This window comes from Diuraphis noxia, unplaced genomic scaffold (genome assembly GCF_037042655.1).
Source record: "Diuraphis noxia isolate RWA-SAM2 unplaced genomic scaffold, SU_Dnox_SAM2 contig0003, whole genome shotgun sequence".
NCBI classification, from domain to species: domain Eukaryota; kingdom Metazoa; phylum Arthropoda; class Insecta; order Hemiptera; family Aphididae; genus Diuraphis; species Diuraphis noxia.
This window is the reverse complement of record NW_028301713.1, coordinates 16,552,982-16,572,323: the sequence shown is the minus strand read 5'-3', so window position 1 is coordinate 16,572,323 and position 19,342 is coordinate 16,552,982. Positions and strand designations below refer to the sequence as shown.

General features: G+C 26.5%; 1 protein-coding gene across 2 annotated transcripts in view; it reads left to right on the top strand.

The window, feature by feature from the left end:
- Nucleotides 1-6,865: 6,865 nt before the first annotated feature.
- The window catches only part of LOC107171127 (cationic amino acid transporter 3-like), a 42,423-nt gene continuing 29,946 nt past the window's right edge, over nucleotides 6,866-19,342 (top strand). For both annotated transcript variants that reach the window (XM_089223307.1, XM_089223308.1), the window contains exon 1: nucleotides 6,866-7,218. In XM_089223307.1, the coding sequence (XP_089079433.1) occupies nucleotides 7,195-7,218 (24 nt within the window). In that variant the 5' untranslated portion in view covers nucleotides 6,866-7,194. The remainder of the gene's footprint in view (nucleotides 7,219-19,342) is intronic.

Genomic DNA, 19,342 nt, shown 5'->3' with positions numbered 1-19,342 from the left:
AATTAAAATAATGTTTCTCGATGCCTTTTATAAAGCGACTTTCACCTAGATCATACTCCCCCCCCCCACACCATCATTAACGAAATAATGGCCACAATAAATAATTCATTTTTTGTTTGTCATAAAAAGTAATGATATTTTTCATTATTCGGTGATTCATACTATATTTATTTATTAAAACCTGTGTAAATGAGGTGTATTTTTCCTAGAATACAATACATGTTACAATTTTCTCACAACGACAAACAGCGGCGTGCAGTTTGAGAGTTGAGATTATTGAGATTTGAGATACACCCTTTATCGGTCGTACACAGCTGCCTTCAATATTATATCGTAATATCTATCTTGTACATAAAATTACATAATTTATTATGACTCTTATATTACTATGTTCTATCTCTCTCATGGTTAAATAATTATTTGTGTGGGTAAAAACTATCTAACTATTGTTGGTTATTTTATTTAGTATCTCAAATATATTTTTTGTATTTATTCAAACGTGTTTCATAACAAGCTGAAAATTAACATAGCTATTGTTGTATATGCACTAGCTAGGTAGGTACATTAATTGTACAAACTCCTAAACTACATCTTCACTGAACCCTCATCGCACAGCACAATCCACGGGCACGTCAATGGCAGACCACAGACATAGTGACACCACCTACTCAATAAAGAAATTTCATAAAATTAAATGTACATTTGAAACATCTTTAATATTGAAAGTGCGGGGGATGGTGTGTAGCAAAAATAATTATCCAGGATAATTAATATTATTGCTAAAGATAGTTCTTACAAAGTTACAAACTACGTATAATAACACTTTTAAACTTTTACCATATCATTAATAGTCAATATGTTAAAGTATAGCCTACGATAATGAAAACATGAGAAATAAAACAGTACTAAAACGAAAATTGATGATAGTTTAATTATTCTTATACAAGTTACGGGCATAACTATAATGGTTTAGTTATTTATAAAAGATTTCTTGCCACTTGTTTTTGGCGGATTGCATAGTATAACACTTGATATAAATCGAACTTGGTTCAAACCGCTCTCTATATATTCTCGATATCTTCAAGAAAAATGCATGAAAATTAATTATAATAAATTATAATAACATCATTGTCAATCTATAATTTAGAGATAAAGATAAAGATTTACAAACTTGTAAGGAATCTTGTGTTAAATTTTCAAATTTTAGATTTAAAAAGAAAATTTTGTATGAATTTCTAGCTTAAAATAATTTGTGAATTTTCGTAATTTTTGCATAATATGTTGTCAAAATTCAAACTTTGAATGCTTATAAAAAAAAATTGTGACTATGTATTACTTTGATTTTTTCAAATGCTATTGTAAAAATATATTATAAGCCTTGTATTAAATTTTCAAACCTTAGATATAAAAGGAAAATTTTTTATGAATTTCTATCTAAGATAATTTGAACATTGCCGTAATTTGTACGTATTTAGTCAAAATTTGAACTTTAAATGCTTATAAAAAAAATTCGTACCTACGTATTTTTAATATTTTTTAACTACTATTGTTACAATGTGTTAGAAGCCTTTTATTAAATTTTCAAGCTTTTCTACCTAACAAATAAATTTTAATCAATATTAATTTTTAAAAAAACTAATAATGATCGAAAATTGCATATACCTCTTAATAGTTAAACTTAAGTCGAAAATTGCATGGTGGATAGTATATACTTATATAAACATTCGGTGAAAATTTCATGTGTCTATGGTCATTTGTTTTAAAATTACATCAAAAGCCAAAATCGATTTTGTCGAAAAATGAGTGTGCGTAAAATTTCCTGTTTTTCCCTTAATTTTTAGTTTGTTTTTCTCGATTATTTAGAAAAGTGTTAAGAATTTTTCACTTTTGACCCCCCAAAGTACCAACTAGATTCATTTTCTGATCGAACGAGGTACTGAAGTCAACAATCGCGGAACTTTTACTGCCCGTAAACGTGATGACAGACACAAAAAAAATTTAAAAAATTAAAACACACATCATGGTAAAATCAATACATTCATCGCTCCGCTCAGAATCTAAAAAATGTTAAGTTTTTTTTTGCAAAGTGTTCCCATAATCCGTATGTTATTTATTGTACTACAGTGTATTCAAAATCATTCAACCTTAACATGAATGTTATTCGATTATTTTTAAAGCTATAATATAGGTAATACGATTTACTTCGAAAAAAAAAATTGAAACTATTTTATCGCTAATAATAGTTTTCGATGAAAAATAATCGAATAAATACCAACACTTCCCCTATGATTACTACTTGAAATTATAATAACATAATATTTTCGATAAATAATTTTTTGTTGTGTCAAAAACTGAAAAACACAACCCAAGTTTCCGCAATTCTTATAATAAAATCAAAAAACTAATGAAACATATCGGTATTACATGATATGTTAATCTACGATGTTATACTATTTTTATATTTTCTTTTTGATATCAAATCGTCAATATTCTAACTTTGAAATGTTATAATTACTAATTGGACAGCGCGATCCAAAAATTGATTACTGGAATACATACAATTTAAGAGGAAATTTGAATTTAGTCTCAAAGAGTAATATTATCGAGACCATCATGTATTCAATGTATTGTATAGAAATACTAACATAAACATATTTATGAAAATTTAAAGTATTCGGTGGATATTCAACGTTTTGATAAAAATCAGGTTTTTCGAAAACAATTTTTTACTATACCTTATGTTCTCCTAGGTCGATTGTACATCTGTTTAAGGTAACAACGGACACAGAGCGGCATATTTAATTTGCAATACCTATTGTTTAAACAGTTGATATTGTATTACTACCTATATTGTTTTTCAGTCGTTGATTTTATTCTTTAAAACATTTAAAAATATTCTAACCTATACCAAATTTTTATTATGAGATCTTCTTGAAATTGTAATGACATAATTATCCATCTATAATGCGTTTTGCTTGATCAAAAATCGTAAAAACATAACACAAGGTCCTGCAATTCTTATAGTATAAAATCAAAATATTAAAAATAAATGTATAATTCTCACAAATTTGGCGAAGTAATGATTTGCAGTAGGTATCTTATTTTGTATTGATATACAAACTACAAAACTTAACGTAAAACAAAAATGTTCTTTTACTTATAATACCTAAAGGCTAATTATTTTTTCGGTTGTAAATATTTTTGTTCCGTTACCTGTGTTTAAAGTTTTCGTTCTGAATTAAATTTATATTTGGTAACAAATCGTTACCAACCACAATATGCTAAACAACGTAGCATCGGTTTTCCATTGAAATATGTATCTACTCTTCCCCATAAAAATTTTCTCAGATTATTTAGAATTTAAAATAATTATTCGATGTCTAAATGAAAATTAATTTATAATTGAAAATTAATACATTTGTGAGGTATAGTTCGGCCAGCATATAAAGGCAAGTGACCGTCGCTTGCAGTTCAATTTATTTAACAAAGTGGTCCCACAATACATAATATAATATATTATTTATTGAATTTACAGTGCATTGATTTTATTCAACATCGTAAAAATTACAATATTAATTTACAAGTTTCACAGTACTTAATATTTATTCAAATATAATATGATAAAAACAGTTTCGAATAAAAAATATTCTAACCTATACCATCAATTTTAGATTCTGAGCGGAGCGATTTTACAATAAAGTGCTTATTATTTATTAATTTACTTTTTTGTGTCTTTGTACATGATACGTTGTCGAAATAATGCTTTGATTTTAAACTTCAGTAGCTTTTCCGGTTAGAAAGTGAATCTAGTTGGTGCTTTGGGGAGATTAGGGGAGACTAGGGCAAAGCGCATAGGTTAACTTTATGTGTTAAAAAATGGTGTCCAAACTATTATTTTAATATCTATTTTTAAACACAATCCTAAAATGACTTCTTAAGTTCATTATTTCTTCCTTCAAAAAATTCAATAAGCACTCCTTTAATAAAAAAATTTAAAAAGTGGAATTTTATTCACTTTGCCCAGATACTAGGGCAAAGTGGTAAACAATGAGATAGATAAATAATGTATGTTAATCCATTTAATAATTATATATTATAAATGCATACATATTAATGAATTAACTCAAGATAAAAAAAAAACAAAATTTTTAAATAACGATCTTCAGAATCATAAAGAAAACATAAAATATAAAATTATTTTTAGTAAAATATAAACAAAATAATGTGAACGTTTAACAATGTATAAATTAAAATAATGTTTCTCGATGACTTTTATAAAGCGACTTTCACCTAGATCATACTCCCCCTCCCCACACCATCATTAACGAAATAATGGCCACAATAAATAATTCATTTTTTGTTTGTCATAAAAAGTAATGATATTTTTCATTATTCGGTGATTCATACTATATTTATTTATTAAAACCTGTGTAAATGAGGTGTATTTTTCCTAGAATACAATACATGTTACAATTTTCTCACAACGACAAACAGCGGCGTGCAGTTTGAGAGTTGAGATTATTGAGATTTGAGATACACCCTTTATCGGTCGTACACAGCTGCCTTCAATATTATATCGTAATATCTATCTTGTACATAAAATTACATAATTTATTATGACTCTTATATTACTATGTTCTATCTCTCTCATGGTTAAATAATTATTTGTGTGGGTAAAAACTATCTAACTATTGTTGGTTATTTTATTTAGTATCTCAAATATATTTTTTGTATTTATTCAAACGTGTTTCATAACAAGCTGAAAATTAACATAGCTATTGTTGTATATGCACTAGCTAGGTAGGTACATTAATTGTACAAACTCCTAAACTACATCTTCACTGAACCCTCATCGCACAGCACAATCCACGGGCACGTCAATGGCAGACCACAGACATAGTGACACCACCTACTCAATAAAGAAATTTCATAAAATTAAATGTACATTTGAAACATCTTTAATATTGAAAGTGCGGGGGATGGTGTGTAGCAAAAATAATTATCCAGGATAATTAATATTATTGCTAAAGATAGTTCTTACAAAGTTACAAACTACGTATAATAACACTTTTAAACTTTTACCATATCATTAATAGTCAATATGTTAAAGTATAGCCTACGATAATGAAAACATGAGAAATAAAACAGTACTAAAACGAAAATTGATGATAGTTTAATTATTCTTATACAAGTTACGGGCATAACTATAATGGTTTAGTTATTTATAAAAGATTTCTTGCCACTTGTTTTTGGCGGATTGCATAGTATAACACTTGATATAAATCGAACTTGGTTCAAACCGCTCTCTATAATATATTCTCGATATGAAGATATATCAATTTTAGATTCTTAGCGGAGCGATTTTACAATAAAGTGCATATTATTTATTAATTTACTTTTTTGTGTCTTTGTACATGATACGTTGTCGAAATAATGCTTTGATTTTAAACTTCAGTAGCTTTTCAGGTTAGAAAGTGAATCTAGTTGGTGTTTTGGGGAGATTATGGGAGACTAGGGCAAAGCGCATAGGTTAACTTTATGTGTTAAAAAATGGTGTCCAAACTATTATTTTAATAACTATTTTTAAACACAATCCTAAAATGACTTCTTAAGTTCATTATTTCTTCCTTCAAAAAATTCAATAAGCACTCCTTTAATAAAAAAATTTAAAAAGTGGAATTTTATTCACTTTGCCCAGATACTAGGGCAAAGTGGTAAACAATGAGATAGATAAATAATGTATGTTAATCCATTTAATAATTATATATTATAAATGCATACATATTAATGAATTAACTCAAGATAAAAAAAAAACAAAATTTTTAAATAACGATCTACAGAATCATAAAGAAAATATTGGTTGAAGTTATGACACATGGACCACTGTGGTATAATGTGTGGGTACTTAATCATTAACTACTTAATTAACATTCAAATATATTATTAAATATCCTGTGTATAGGATGGATGGGTATCTGATTGATGATTGTTATTAATTATTATTATTATTTGTCGGGCATTCACAAATTTGACATTAACAAATACATACATAATTTGGTTTTTTTCCAATACCTAATATTAATTTAAAAATTATAATTAAAATTTTAATCATAAAAATCCATTCATTACATAATTGCTCATAATTTGATCATTATGTATTGAAAAATTCGGGTTACAACTCGTAATGTTTTGTTTTAATTTATATATATAGTACTTAGCTTTGTGATTGATAAATTAAAACAAAATGTTTAGAAAGTTGACGTGTTAGCCGTGTTAGCATAATATTTAACTTTTAAGTATGTTTTCATACACAATGATCATTATTATGTTATTGTATTTTTTATTTTATTTTTTTTTTTTTTGTGTAATATAAGAAATCTAATAAAAGTCAAATGTCACTTACAACAAACATGATTTTTACGGCGCAACTCCATTCACAATAATTTGAAACATCAACAAATATTGTTAATCGTGCAAAAAAAAAATTGTCTTAAAAAAACATTTGTACGACAAAAAAATGTATTAATAATAACATGCGTGGTAGGTACGATAATTCGATAAGTATAATATATTATTTATTATTGCCTATATTGGACGGTTTGTTTCTAATTTATATTATAAACAATTATTTAATTAATCACTTTGACTCTGCAGCGCCAGCACTGAAATAATGATGATAATGGTGGTTGAATGCACATAATATTATAGAGCGGACTTACATTTCGGAAGTCGTGAATTTAATGCACGTGCGGCGCGCAACAATCTCGGCGAATCCTTCGCTCACCTGGAGCGCTACAGACTGATGGCCGCGGGCGGGATAATAAAAACGACGAGCACGCGTGCACGCTGTTCATAGTTACTCGTACACGGACGCGCGCGCGTTCAACCTTGATTGAAGATAATATTAGATTATAATACACTGAGCTGACAGCACGTATTTTTTCTGTCGTTAATTTAACGCTGCAATTAATAATATTATAAACAATATAAATCCATTTCGGACTTTATCCACTTACCGCATCAAGTGCCGCAAGACCCCTTTTCGATATAATACATAGGTGCCAACTGGTCCCCGAATCAGTCAGCCGGACGTCGTCGTCTCGCCGCCGACCAAGAGACGAGACCACGGGAGTCATCTGATCGTGAAAATCCAAACGTTTGTGATCCAAGTACCGGAACGACGACGATAATATCATGGACGGCTCTTGGTGGAACTCAGTACGTACCTAAATTACTATGATATGTTTATGTATTCAATATTTTATTACGATCGACTACCTATTGATAATGATATAGAGTGAAACATCTAAATATCGGACACACTCGGTTGCCAAAATGCTACCTTCTACTACAAATATAAATTTTAAAAATTAATTTTTTGTTTCTCGTTATCAGGTAGAAGGGGCAGCAGTAGTTTTTAAAGATTTTCAACTCAAAAATTCTCACTATCTCAGTCTATTTTGTCTAATCCAATCATTGTCAATCTTAATAAATTATCAATCCTCGCCCACCCTACTAATAGCCATAAACTTCATACTTTGGTCAATAGGACTAATTTCTTGGAATAGAAAACTTTGTTAAGAGTTTATTCGAAGAATAATCATTTACTCGCGACTCGCGTATAAAAATTATATATATTTAATTTTATATTATATATTTATTTAATTTATAATGCTCTATATATTTGAATGATTATCTTAAACATTAAGTATTAACAATCATTTTTATTATTTTCGACTATATAAATAATACATTATCAATAAAAGCCAAGCATAGATTTTCAATAAAATTACAATTATCGCCAACGTCAATATACTTGGATAATAAAACAAAATTATAAACACTTGAGAACGTTTAAAATGCTTGTAATATTAATACAAATATCGGTGTATAAATCAATGAATAATTTGAATAAATATAATATATTAGTTACGTTAAATTTTAGATTCTGAGCGGAGCGATGAATGTATTGATTTTACCATGATGTGTGTTTTTTTTTTTTTGTGTCTGTCATCACGTTTTGGGGCAGTAAAAGTGCTTCGATTTTTTACTTCAGTACCTCGTTCGATCAGAAAGTGAATCTAGTTGGTACTTTGGGGGGTCAAAAATTACAAATTTGGTCGCACCCTACCCTATCTTGGTTCGGCTGTTACCTAGTTGACCGTGAACTAGACAATGCGGGACGCTAGCCATAGCAATATAATAATTGTATTAAAACATTCACGTAGTAAATCATCATTCATACTTCAATACAAAAATCTGTACAAATTTAATCATTTCAATAAAAACATAGACAAATTTCGTCACACCTTATTACAAATAGTAATTTTCAGCATCATTAATTGCTAAATACCTCATATGATGTCTAACTACACATGACTACATCATATGCATAACAAATTAATACACAAATTTGTATAATAATATCATATTTTCTCTGAAAATATATACAAACTTCATATTCATATCCATATTAAAAATTAGGAGATTTTCAAATAAAAATCATATTATATATTTCGTCAAATATATACTATTTTCATTAAAAATTCTTAATACTTTTCTAAATAATCGAGAAAAACAAACTAAATATTAAGGGAAAAACGGGTAATTTTACGCACACTCATTTTTGACAAAATCGATTTTGGTTTTTGATGTAACTTTAAAACAAATAACCATAGATACATGCAATTTTCACCGAATGTTTATATAAATATATTCTATTCACCAAGCAATTTTCAAAAATTTTGGACTTAAGTTAAACTATTCATAGGCATTTAGAGTTTTCGATAATTATTAGTTTTTTTTAAATTAATATCGATAAAAATTTATTTGTTAGGCAGAAAAGCTTGAAAATTTAATACTAGGCTCTTAACATATTGTTACAATAGCAGTTGAAAAATAAAATAAATTCATAGTCACAATTTTTTTTTATAAGCATTCAAAGTTTGAATTTTGACAAAATACGTAAAAATCACAAAAATTCACAAAATATTTTAAGCTAGAAATTCATAAAAAATTTTCTTTTTAAATCTAAGATTTGAAAATTTAATACAAGATTCCTTAAAAGTTTTTCAATCTTCATCACAAATAAAAAGTCCACTAGAAATTCAAATTAAATTTTTATGAGAATTTGAAATTTTAATTTTTACAACATTGGATTTTCACTTTTAGCGATTTCCTTATTTGGTTGTAACTCTAAAACAAATGACCGCACATACTTGAAATTTTTACTAAATGTTTAAATAGGCATTTTATATATTTGATAAAATTTTCAAAATATTTAGATTTGTTTTTAGCTGTTTACTGACATTTTAAATTTTCAACTTTTTTAGTTTTTTTCCTATAAATATCGATAAAAAATTATTTGTTCGGTAGAAAAGCTTGAAAATTTAATACAATGCTTCTAACACATTGTAACAATAGCAGTTAAAAAATATTAAAAATACGTAGGCACTATTTTTTTTTATAAGCATTTAAAGTTCCAATTTTAACTAAATACGTACAAATTACGGCAATGTTCAAATTATCTTAGATAGAAATTCATAAAAGTTTTTCTTTTTAATTCTAAGATTTGAAAATTTAATACAAGGCGCCTAACATATTTTTACAATAGAAATTGAAAAATAAAAGAAATACATAGTCACAACTTTTTTTTATAAGCATTCAAAGTTCAAATTTTAACTAAATACGTACAAATTACGGCAATGTTCAAATTATCTTAGATAGAAATTCATAAAAGTTTTTCTTTTTAATTCTAAGATTTGAAAATTTAATACAAGGCTCCTAACATATTTTTACAATAGCAGTTGCAAAATAAAAGAAACACAAAGACACAATTTTTTTTTTATAAGCATTCAAATTTAAGTTTTGACAACATATTATGTAAAAATCACGAAAATTCATAAATCAGTTTAAGCTATAAATTCATAAAAAAATTTCCTTTTATATCTAAGATTTGAAAATTCAATACATGGCTCCTATCATATTTTTACAATAGCAGTTGAAAAATAAAAGAAATGCTTAGTCACAATTTTTTTTTTACAAGCATTCAAATTTTGAATTTTAGACAACATACGTAAAAATCACGAAAATTCATAAATTATTTTATGCTAGAAATTCATTAGAAATTTTCCTTTCATATCTTAGAATTTAAAATTGTATTTAGGGCTCCTAATATTTTTACAATAGCAGGTGAAAAACAAAAGAAATATATTTACACAATTTTTTTTTTACAAGCATTCAAAGTTTGAATTTTCACAACATTGTGTAAAAATCACGAAAATCACGAAAATTCGCAAATTATTTTAAACTAGAAATTCATAAAACATTTTATTTTTAAATCTAAGATTTGAAAATTTTTAATAATCTATAATATATTCTAGACAGATAAACCGTCTTCGCTCAGAATCGTTTTTCGTATACAATGATATAATATCATTGGATTCAAATTTAATTCCATCCATTACAGTACTGTATAGCAGAGAGACATCCACGACTTACCCGCCTTTTTTTATTTTATTTTCAAATCATGTTTATTTTGTACTATACACTTCATTACATCTAAAATGAAAATAACATTTAGTATGCATATATAGAATGCTATACTGTAACCATAGTTCCATAGAATGTTTACGATCGTATTCAGTTTGTATCGTAATATTGACTCACCGACATTTGTTTGTAAAATACATTAATCTTCATTTTCGTATGCGTATTTCTGAAGAAAATTAAGAATATTACCCAATAATATAGCAGCCGTTTTAAATTAGGAGTATTATGATAATATTTGAGTATATTATACTACCAATACGTCATAATAAATTATATTACACAAGCAAACATTTTTTTGAATTGAACTACTTGTATATTATGCAATCTATGGTGAACTCTTGCAGGTGTATTATAAGAATATAAGATTACGTAATTTAACAATCGAAAAAACTTTTAAATTCTTAAGTTAAGTAATTATTTAACACAATACCTACATAGTTCGTAATAAGTATTATACATTTCCAAGATAAGACTTTATTTCGATTGATCTGTTATTATACACCACATATAGTTGTTTTAATAGTTGACGACTTTAGTATTGAAAAAAAGCTACATTTCATTCTTATCTTGTTATCTCTTATAAGTCTACATGTGGGATTATGTTTACAGATTAGATAAAGAGACATGCAAACATAAATCGTTTATTATATAGTGCACTATAATTATTGGGGTAAAAAACGATGGCGTACGTTCGTTATCGGCAATACCTTTTTAAGCTGAACGATTTCTTATGAGTTTACCTGATTTTTAACTACCCGATTGCGTACGAAGTTTTAGGCTTTGTCACCAATTTCCATACCAGTATATGACCAAGATTGAGATTTTATAGCGCATTTACATATTTCTTAAGAGATGCTTAAAAATTAGCACAAAAATGTTTTTATGATACAGAAAACTCAAATCAAAAATATTGTTTTGGATTTTTTGAGAATTTTTCGCATTTTTACCTGTTTTTGAATCAATATTGATCCTATTTTATGAAATTATATTTTTTTTGTCAATCGAATTATCAAGTATTTTAGTACCACAAATGGACCTGATAGATTTCATGGGACTGATAATGGACAATTTCACAGTGCTCTTCCTCCAACACATGTTGTTATTCAAATATTGAAAGACCAGATCAATTATACAATTGGCTAATAATAGGAGAGTATAGAAAATGGCAAAAATGACTTAAACAGAATTCAAAATACAATAAAGGATTATGATGAGTATAAAATCCATACAAATGTAATTCAATATTTAAAGTTAGTAAGCTATAGATGTCAAAAAATTTAAATTCAAACATTAAAAAAAATGTATTTACGATAATTTTATTAAAATAATAATTGATGATTTTATTTATTTACTAATTATTTTTTTATTATTTAGTTAACCTCATTTTATTTATTATTTATTTTATATATGATGAAATTAGTAAATTTGACAACGTTGCATACAATTTCATACGCAATTTATTAGTTTATTTTTTTTCTTAAAGGTACTTTTAACCCATCTATAAACATACGACATCGTGTTGCCAAAAAGGACAAATGTACGCGTGTTCTACCCAATTATTTTTGGTGAACAGAAACGCATACAAAACAAGATCAAAAAATATTATATAAAACACCGTATTTGTGTAGTTTAATGAACCATTGATTCGGACATGTTGCAGGTGTTCACAATATATTTTAATCTTAAATAGCTTATACAAAATAATTACTTGACATTAAAATCAAGATAATCTCATATTATACTGTGTATAATGTATATGTAACGAAATTATTAAAAATATGTTGCACTGTGTCTCAAACTTTTTGATATCACGGAACACCAAACAATAATTTTTTTTTCATTCGGTATCCCTTTGTAAATTATTTTTAGAGTACCGGCCGCTGGCGGTCTCTCTCTTTTGCGATTTTAAGCTTTCAAGAAACCCTTAAGTGATCTTCGTGGAACACAGGTTAAGAAACACTGAAATGTTGTATATTGGCATTGTATAATAGATAATGATTCGACACGAAATATTTAATATATAGTTTTCTAATAAGACTGTTATTTTATACATAAAAAAAATGTTCTAGTATTAATTTAAATAATTTTATTTAACACATAATTTTTGACAGAAACAATAATAACCATTTCCCAATTAGTTAAAATTATTAAACACATAATTTTATATTATATTTATAAAGAACAATTCACCGAGCATGCAATGCGTTGGCCATTTTTCTTCTCCAATAATACAATTATTCAAAATCTGGTTTTTGGAATTTTAAAAAATTTCCTCAGACGATATTCATTAATTATTAACAATTTGTATACCACATAAAGGAATTTTTTGGTGAAACAAACTTCTGTTTTTCTGATGAGAACCTATCCTTTTTAGTTTGTTTACTGCAAAATATTTAGTGGATGATTTTCTTGAAAATATTAATGAAGTAATGAAATACCTAATTTAAAATTCAAACAAGTTGTTTTTCAGTTACAAAAATGTTTATATTAATGATAATAGTCCTTAAAAATTGTCTTGTAAAAATATTATGTAATTAATTTAATTATGGAATTGACGGTATTGGTTCTACTATTATATACCATTTTTACTATTTATACGAATTATAAATGTTGATTGATTAAAATTAATGAGAAACATTTTCATAAAATTATATCTTTTAAAACATGAACTTTTAATATTTTTCTTAGTTAGGAACATTAAGTTAAATAACTCAAAAACTACTAGTTCAAAATTTGATTTTAATCTTTTAACATTATTAGAAAAATTATCCATTAAATAACTTACAAGTTTTTCATTTGAATAACAGAAGTTTGTATTTTTATTTTTTGCGGTACTTATACTTCTTATAGTAGTACAAAAAAATTTCAAGAATTTGAAAATAATAATAGTGAAAATTGTAATATTTAAAAATCCATAAATTAGATGTCAAATAATTACATTATTCTAATTGTTCTAATAAAAAATTGTTCTCTAATAGGCTGAGTGTACAGTAACCGTAAATTCGTGAAGTTTATTAAATGCAATTCATGAATATTACACGTGCAATTAAAAATTTTTTTTCCCCACGAAAATGATCTATAATTAATTTCTATAGTGAATATTCTAGTCATATTTTTTGTTACACAACATTTTGTTCTTATTATTGTACCAGTTAGAAATAATATATTTAATTGTACATAGTGACCTACAAAAAGTATGTTATAGTATATTAAACTATTCATTCTATACACATTAACTTTCAGATTCTGAACGAAGTGATGAATGTATTGATTTTACAATGATGAGTGTTTTTTTTTTTGTGTCTTTGTACAGCATAACTAGTCGAAATAATGCTTCAATTTCAAGCTTTGGGAGTGGTTTCCGATGTAAAAGTGAATATCCTTGATGCATTATAGAGGTCAAAAGTAAATATTTTCCAATATTTTTCAAAAAAAAATCGAAAAAACAACAAAAAAAATGACAGAAAAATGGGAATTTTTACGCAAAAACAGTTTTCGACCAAATCGATTTTTTTATATGGTTGTAATTCAAAAACTAATCACTGTAAATACTTGAAATTTTCACCAAATGTTTATGTTTGTGTTATCTATAAAGAGTTTAATTTTCAAAAATTGTTGACTTTTTTGAGTTATTAATAGACCACTGAAATTTTCGATTAGTCGGTAGGTAAAAAAATGTTGGACGACCAAAAAAACTTGAAAATTTAATACAAGGTTCTTTATGAATTGTTCTTATTACAACTAAAAAAAAATTAAAAATCGTTAGTCACAATTTTTTTTTAATAAGCGTTTATAGTTCAAATTTTTACGAAATCTGACGAAAACGCGAAAATTTGCAAGTAATTTTGAAGTTGAAAAATCATAAAATTGTTTGCGTTTATAACTAAGGATTAAAAATACAACACTAAGTTTTCCTTCAAGTAGCTATAGAGAAAACTCAAAGTATCATTATAGGAAAAATTTTAAGTGCGTTTGAATTTTAAATTTTTACAAAATAGCGTAACGATAACGATTTATCCTCAAGCCAGGTATTTCTATGATAATATAAAGTATTATGAATTATGATAACTACATGCAATGTTTTTGGAAAAATTGATTAACCTTGCCTTATGCAAAATGCGTCGTAATTGAAAAATAAAATATTTGTTTCAAAATCGAATATATGACAATATTTAAATATAATATAGGTATCCTAGACTGACAAATCATCTACGTTCAGGATCGTTTTTCGTATACAATTATACCTACCTATCATTGCATTCAGATTTAACCTACCCTAGTCAGAGGTCCACCCCACCCTCTAATTATTAGAATCTAATATACAGCAGAACGACATCCACTTTTTTATGTATTCTTGTTCAGTTTCAGCAAAAATATTGTTTTAAAGTATACATTTTTTTAAAAACATAAACATATGGTTCAAGAAAATAACATTTATTTGTTCAAAATAGGTTGTGAAACAATTTATGACGAATCTGTACTTTACACATTTCATACACACATGGAAATTACGATTCAAAATTAGTATTGCAGTTGTCAAAAAAAAAAGCATTATCATTTATCAAACGAATAGAAGCGAATAGATTTTACATGTTCTATTTTGATTTTTTGTAATATATAATATACAAGAGATAGATCAAAGGTTTATTATTCTCGATTTTTTTTTAATTAACATTTTTTTGTCTAAATTACACATTATAATAATTAATTTAAGCCCTTGAATGTATATGTATATAATATTAACACAGTAAAATAATGTTTGCACAATATTTTGTGTCGGAGGTGTATTGGGGGTTACGTCGAAGACACACTATACACTCTGAGGCCATACAATAATACGACGACTACGAATTGTAATCACTTTTAACTTACCCTAACGCACATCAACATCAACATGATATTAAGCAGTATACGGTACTAATTTGCGCATATAATTATAAACAATACAGTCCTTAGTAGGTGAGTGTCCAAATAAAAAAGCAAACAATACAATTTGATATTTTCTATTACCTACAATAATTGCAAAAAATGCACCCAAAATTATATAGTTATATTGTTGTAGCATGATATACAATATAGTGCCATGAAATATGTGTATGGAAAAAGACATTTAATGTATCAATTATCCATAATTATATAAAACATGATAATTATACATACGTGTATGTATATATATATATATATATATATATATATATATATATATATATTAAATATATCATCTTTTAATTTTAGTTGTCTCTTTAATTTTAACACTTAAACACTAATCAACTGCATAATACTTATTAGGGAAGAGGGGGTTAGTACATGGTATATTATGTTAATAAAAAAAAATAATTTTCTGGCCTCGTACCTATTAGACTTATTGTGGGATTTTGATGTCTATTTTTTTTATCTCAAAAAATAGAACTTTCCCCAGCCCACAATGAACTCTTAGTTTTTGCATTATTACAAATGTATTTTTTTTTCAATTATTAAAATTGTCTCTCTTTAAAGACGTATTAAAAAAGTGAATATTAAAAATATTAAAAATCTAAAGCTGAGTTCAATATAGGTTTTAGAATACTTAATAAAAACAAAAATAATATAATTTGATTTATTTTAATGCACGCACACAACCAATATTTCATTAGTTTATATTTCTGAGGACAAAATGAAATTAAACCAAACTTAAATTTAAATACGGTTTTATTGAATAATAATAATTATTTATTAAAACTAAATGGTCATAAAAATATGTTATACCACAGGTTGACATTTAAAATAAATAATTGCACCTACATTCGTAATAACACATCATGATTGTCGACATTTGGTACATAAGCGATGTCGATAATTTGTATTATATTATGCTAACCGGACGCAAATTCAGTGTTTAGTATAGTTGTTGAACCAACTACTTGCTTAAATTATCTTTTTTGGTGATTACAAATTAGCACTGAGAAATCCAACTCAAACAAATCTTGACCGTCGTCTTCTTTTGATAGGTATAATATTATTGCAATCGAACATAAAAACATACACAATAAAGTAATAACTAATAAGTATCAGTAGTAAGATATTATTATAATTATTATGTTTACAAACCTACAATAATATATCGTTTACTTTACCTATACCATTCGTCGAGGTGAAATTATATTATTTGAGTGGTCTTGAATGAAAATTGGAATTTTATTCATTTTCTTGGCAATATACCTTACTATTTATACCACTTAAAGCCTTCAAGGACGGACCGAACTTACCTTGAGGTGAGCGCTACTCAGAGCTACAACGAGACTATAGTAATTATGTAGGTGTCTATCAGGTTAATTGATCAATAATAGGTCGAAGTAAAAACGGATTGTAGGAATGGAATCCGACGACACCATGAATTTTTAAACCGGTCTATGTTCAAAATTATAATAGAATAAATTTGACATTTATATATTAATACAAACTACAAACTGATTATTTTAGTCACGTGCTCTAGAATTATGAATTAACATGAGGGACACTAATCCGTCATTTATTTAGAATAAATAAACTCATTTAGAATACAAAAATATAAGTTTTCATGAATCCACTAGGGGGGAGTGAGAAGGGTAATAGCCCCTACACGATCAAGTTCGTAATATTTGCATTTCTGAAGTAACATAACGCAAAATTTACGTTTTTCAAGATTTTGATAATTTTACGAACAATTTCTCACCTTTCCTAATAAATATTTCATGAATTGTAATTTATAATCGAATAATTGGCGTTTCGCCAGCACCACTCCAGAGTGAAAATTTTCAAATTTATAAAATTGAACTACACCATAATTTAGCATGAATTTGCACGACTTTCGCCGAAATTCACACGATCATCACATCCGTGTGAAATCTCCAGTAATTTATTGTGATTCAAATTATAAAAAATCAAATTTAAATACAAACCACAAGTGGAATATATAATTTATATTTAATAAAAAAAATACATTTATAAAAATTAGTTTCATTTTTTATCATAACAGTGTTTTTTACAAAATTTTTGATTTCTTATCAAATATTAATTTTTATCAATTAATATTTTATAAGGTATATATTGAAGTTTTAAGTTGAATAAAAAATATTCTATTTTTATAAGAAATGCTAAAAAATATGTCTTAAATAAAAAATTTATATTTAATTAAAAATTTATTTAATATACAATCCAAATTTTATAAAAAAAAATGAATTGAATAAATAATCAATATTGGATAAAAATCAAAAATATTGTAAAAAACACTGTTATGATAAAAAATGAAACTAATTTTCGGCGATAGTTAGTCGCGCAAATTCATTCTAAATGCGTGCTAAATGAAGGTTATATAAAAATATAAAAAATTCCTTTTTTTTGGTCGTTGATTTTTACGATTCCGGAGACACCGATGTCCTGCAAATTGCAAAATTAGTCATGCAAATTCATGCTAATTGCGTGCTAATTATTGATGAAATAGAAAGTCAAAAATTTTTAATGGGCGGTGCTGGTGCAACGTACGTAATATATATTGCATATTGACAAACCACAGACGACTAAAACTAAGATTTTTTAAATTTATATTTATTTGAGTGTATATTATATTTTAACAATTTTATTGATGGGTCACGCGCAGTAATAAAATATCGATTGTTATTCTCCTGTTTATATCATAAATTATAATAATATATAACATTGTTTTTGTTTATTATTTTTGTTTATTATTATTGTAATCATTTATTCATTTGTGTTACAGCTGATGTTCTTAATATTGATAAAACAGTGAATAGTGATAATAACAGGGAATATAAATTGTTTTGTGACTATCCAGTTTCCACACATCCTCTTAGTTCTATACACGTCTTGCATAAAGGTATCCAATGATAATGAATATGAATCATTATTAATGATTATAATACCGATGGTAAAAATATTTCGATGTCATCGTCGTCATTCGAGATTTAAAATTTAAATAAACCACTGAAGACGCACTTCCACCTGCGAAATATAACACAACATTATACAATATTTGTATGTTCATGCAAAATGATCTTGAAAGAGAGTGTACATAATATTTATCACCACGGCCGTTTGTGCATAATATCTTTGATATATATATATATTATATATATTAGTGACATCGCTTGCCTAGTTGCCAAAAACAGTTTGTCGCCGTCGTTCGATTTTTTCCTGTTCACGTATAGTCGTAAAATATAAATGAATAATAATATGTATTCAATTTATTTTTTATTTACTGACCCCCCGCCACATGAGCCATTGGGTAGTAATTTTTAGTGGATTTTTTAACTGTGGTTATTTTGAATATCTGTATGTGATATGCAAGGTTTTTGTCACTATAAGAACCCGCGTGCTCCCCCATCTGGAAATTAGTGGCACCAGGCAGTGCGTATAGTCCACTTAATCACGTTGCGTGAATCTACAAATAACGCCACGCCAAGCCACTTGAATTATTTTATTGTATTTAGTTGTGTTTTAATTATAATATAATATACAATATACATATTAGATATTATATCTCATATTTTAAAAAAAATTATATTTTGTGTAGGTATGCCATTTTGTACAATCAATCAGTTAATACAACAAACTACGAGATCCCTCATTAAACGTCATTTTAAGCAATTTTTGCATGTTATAATAATATTTTAATATTATGTTTTGGCAATTTAATGGGTAATATAATTCGTGGTTATAGTAAAATGAGACGAACTACGATGATGACCACGGAGAGTGAGATACATCAGCAGGATCAAAACTGGTATTGTGATGACATACCTGAAGGGTTATATTT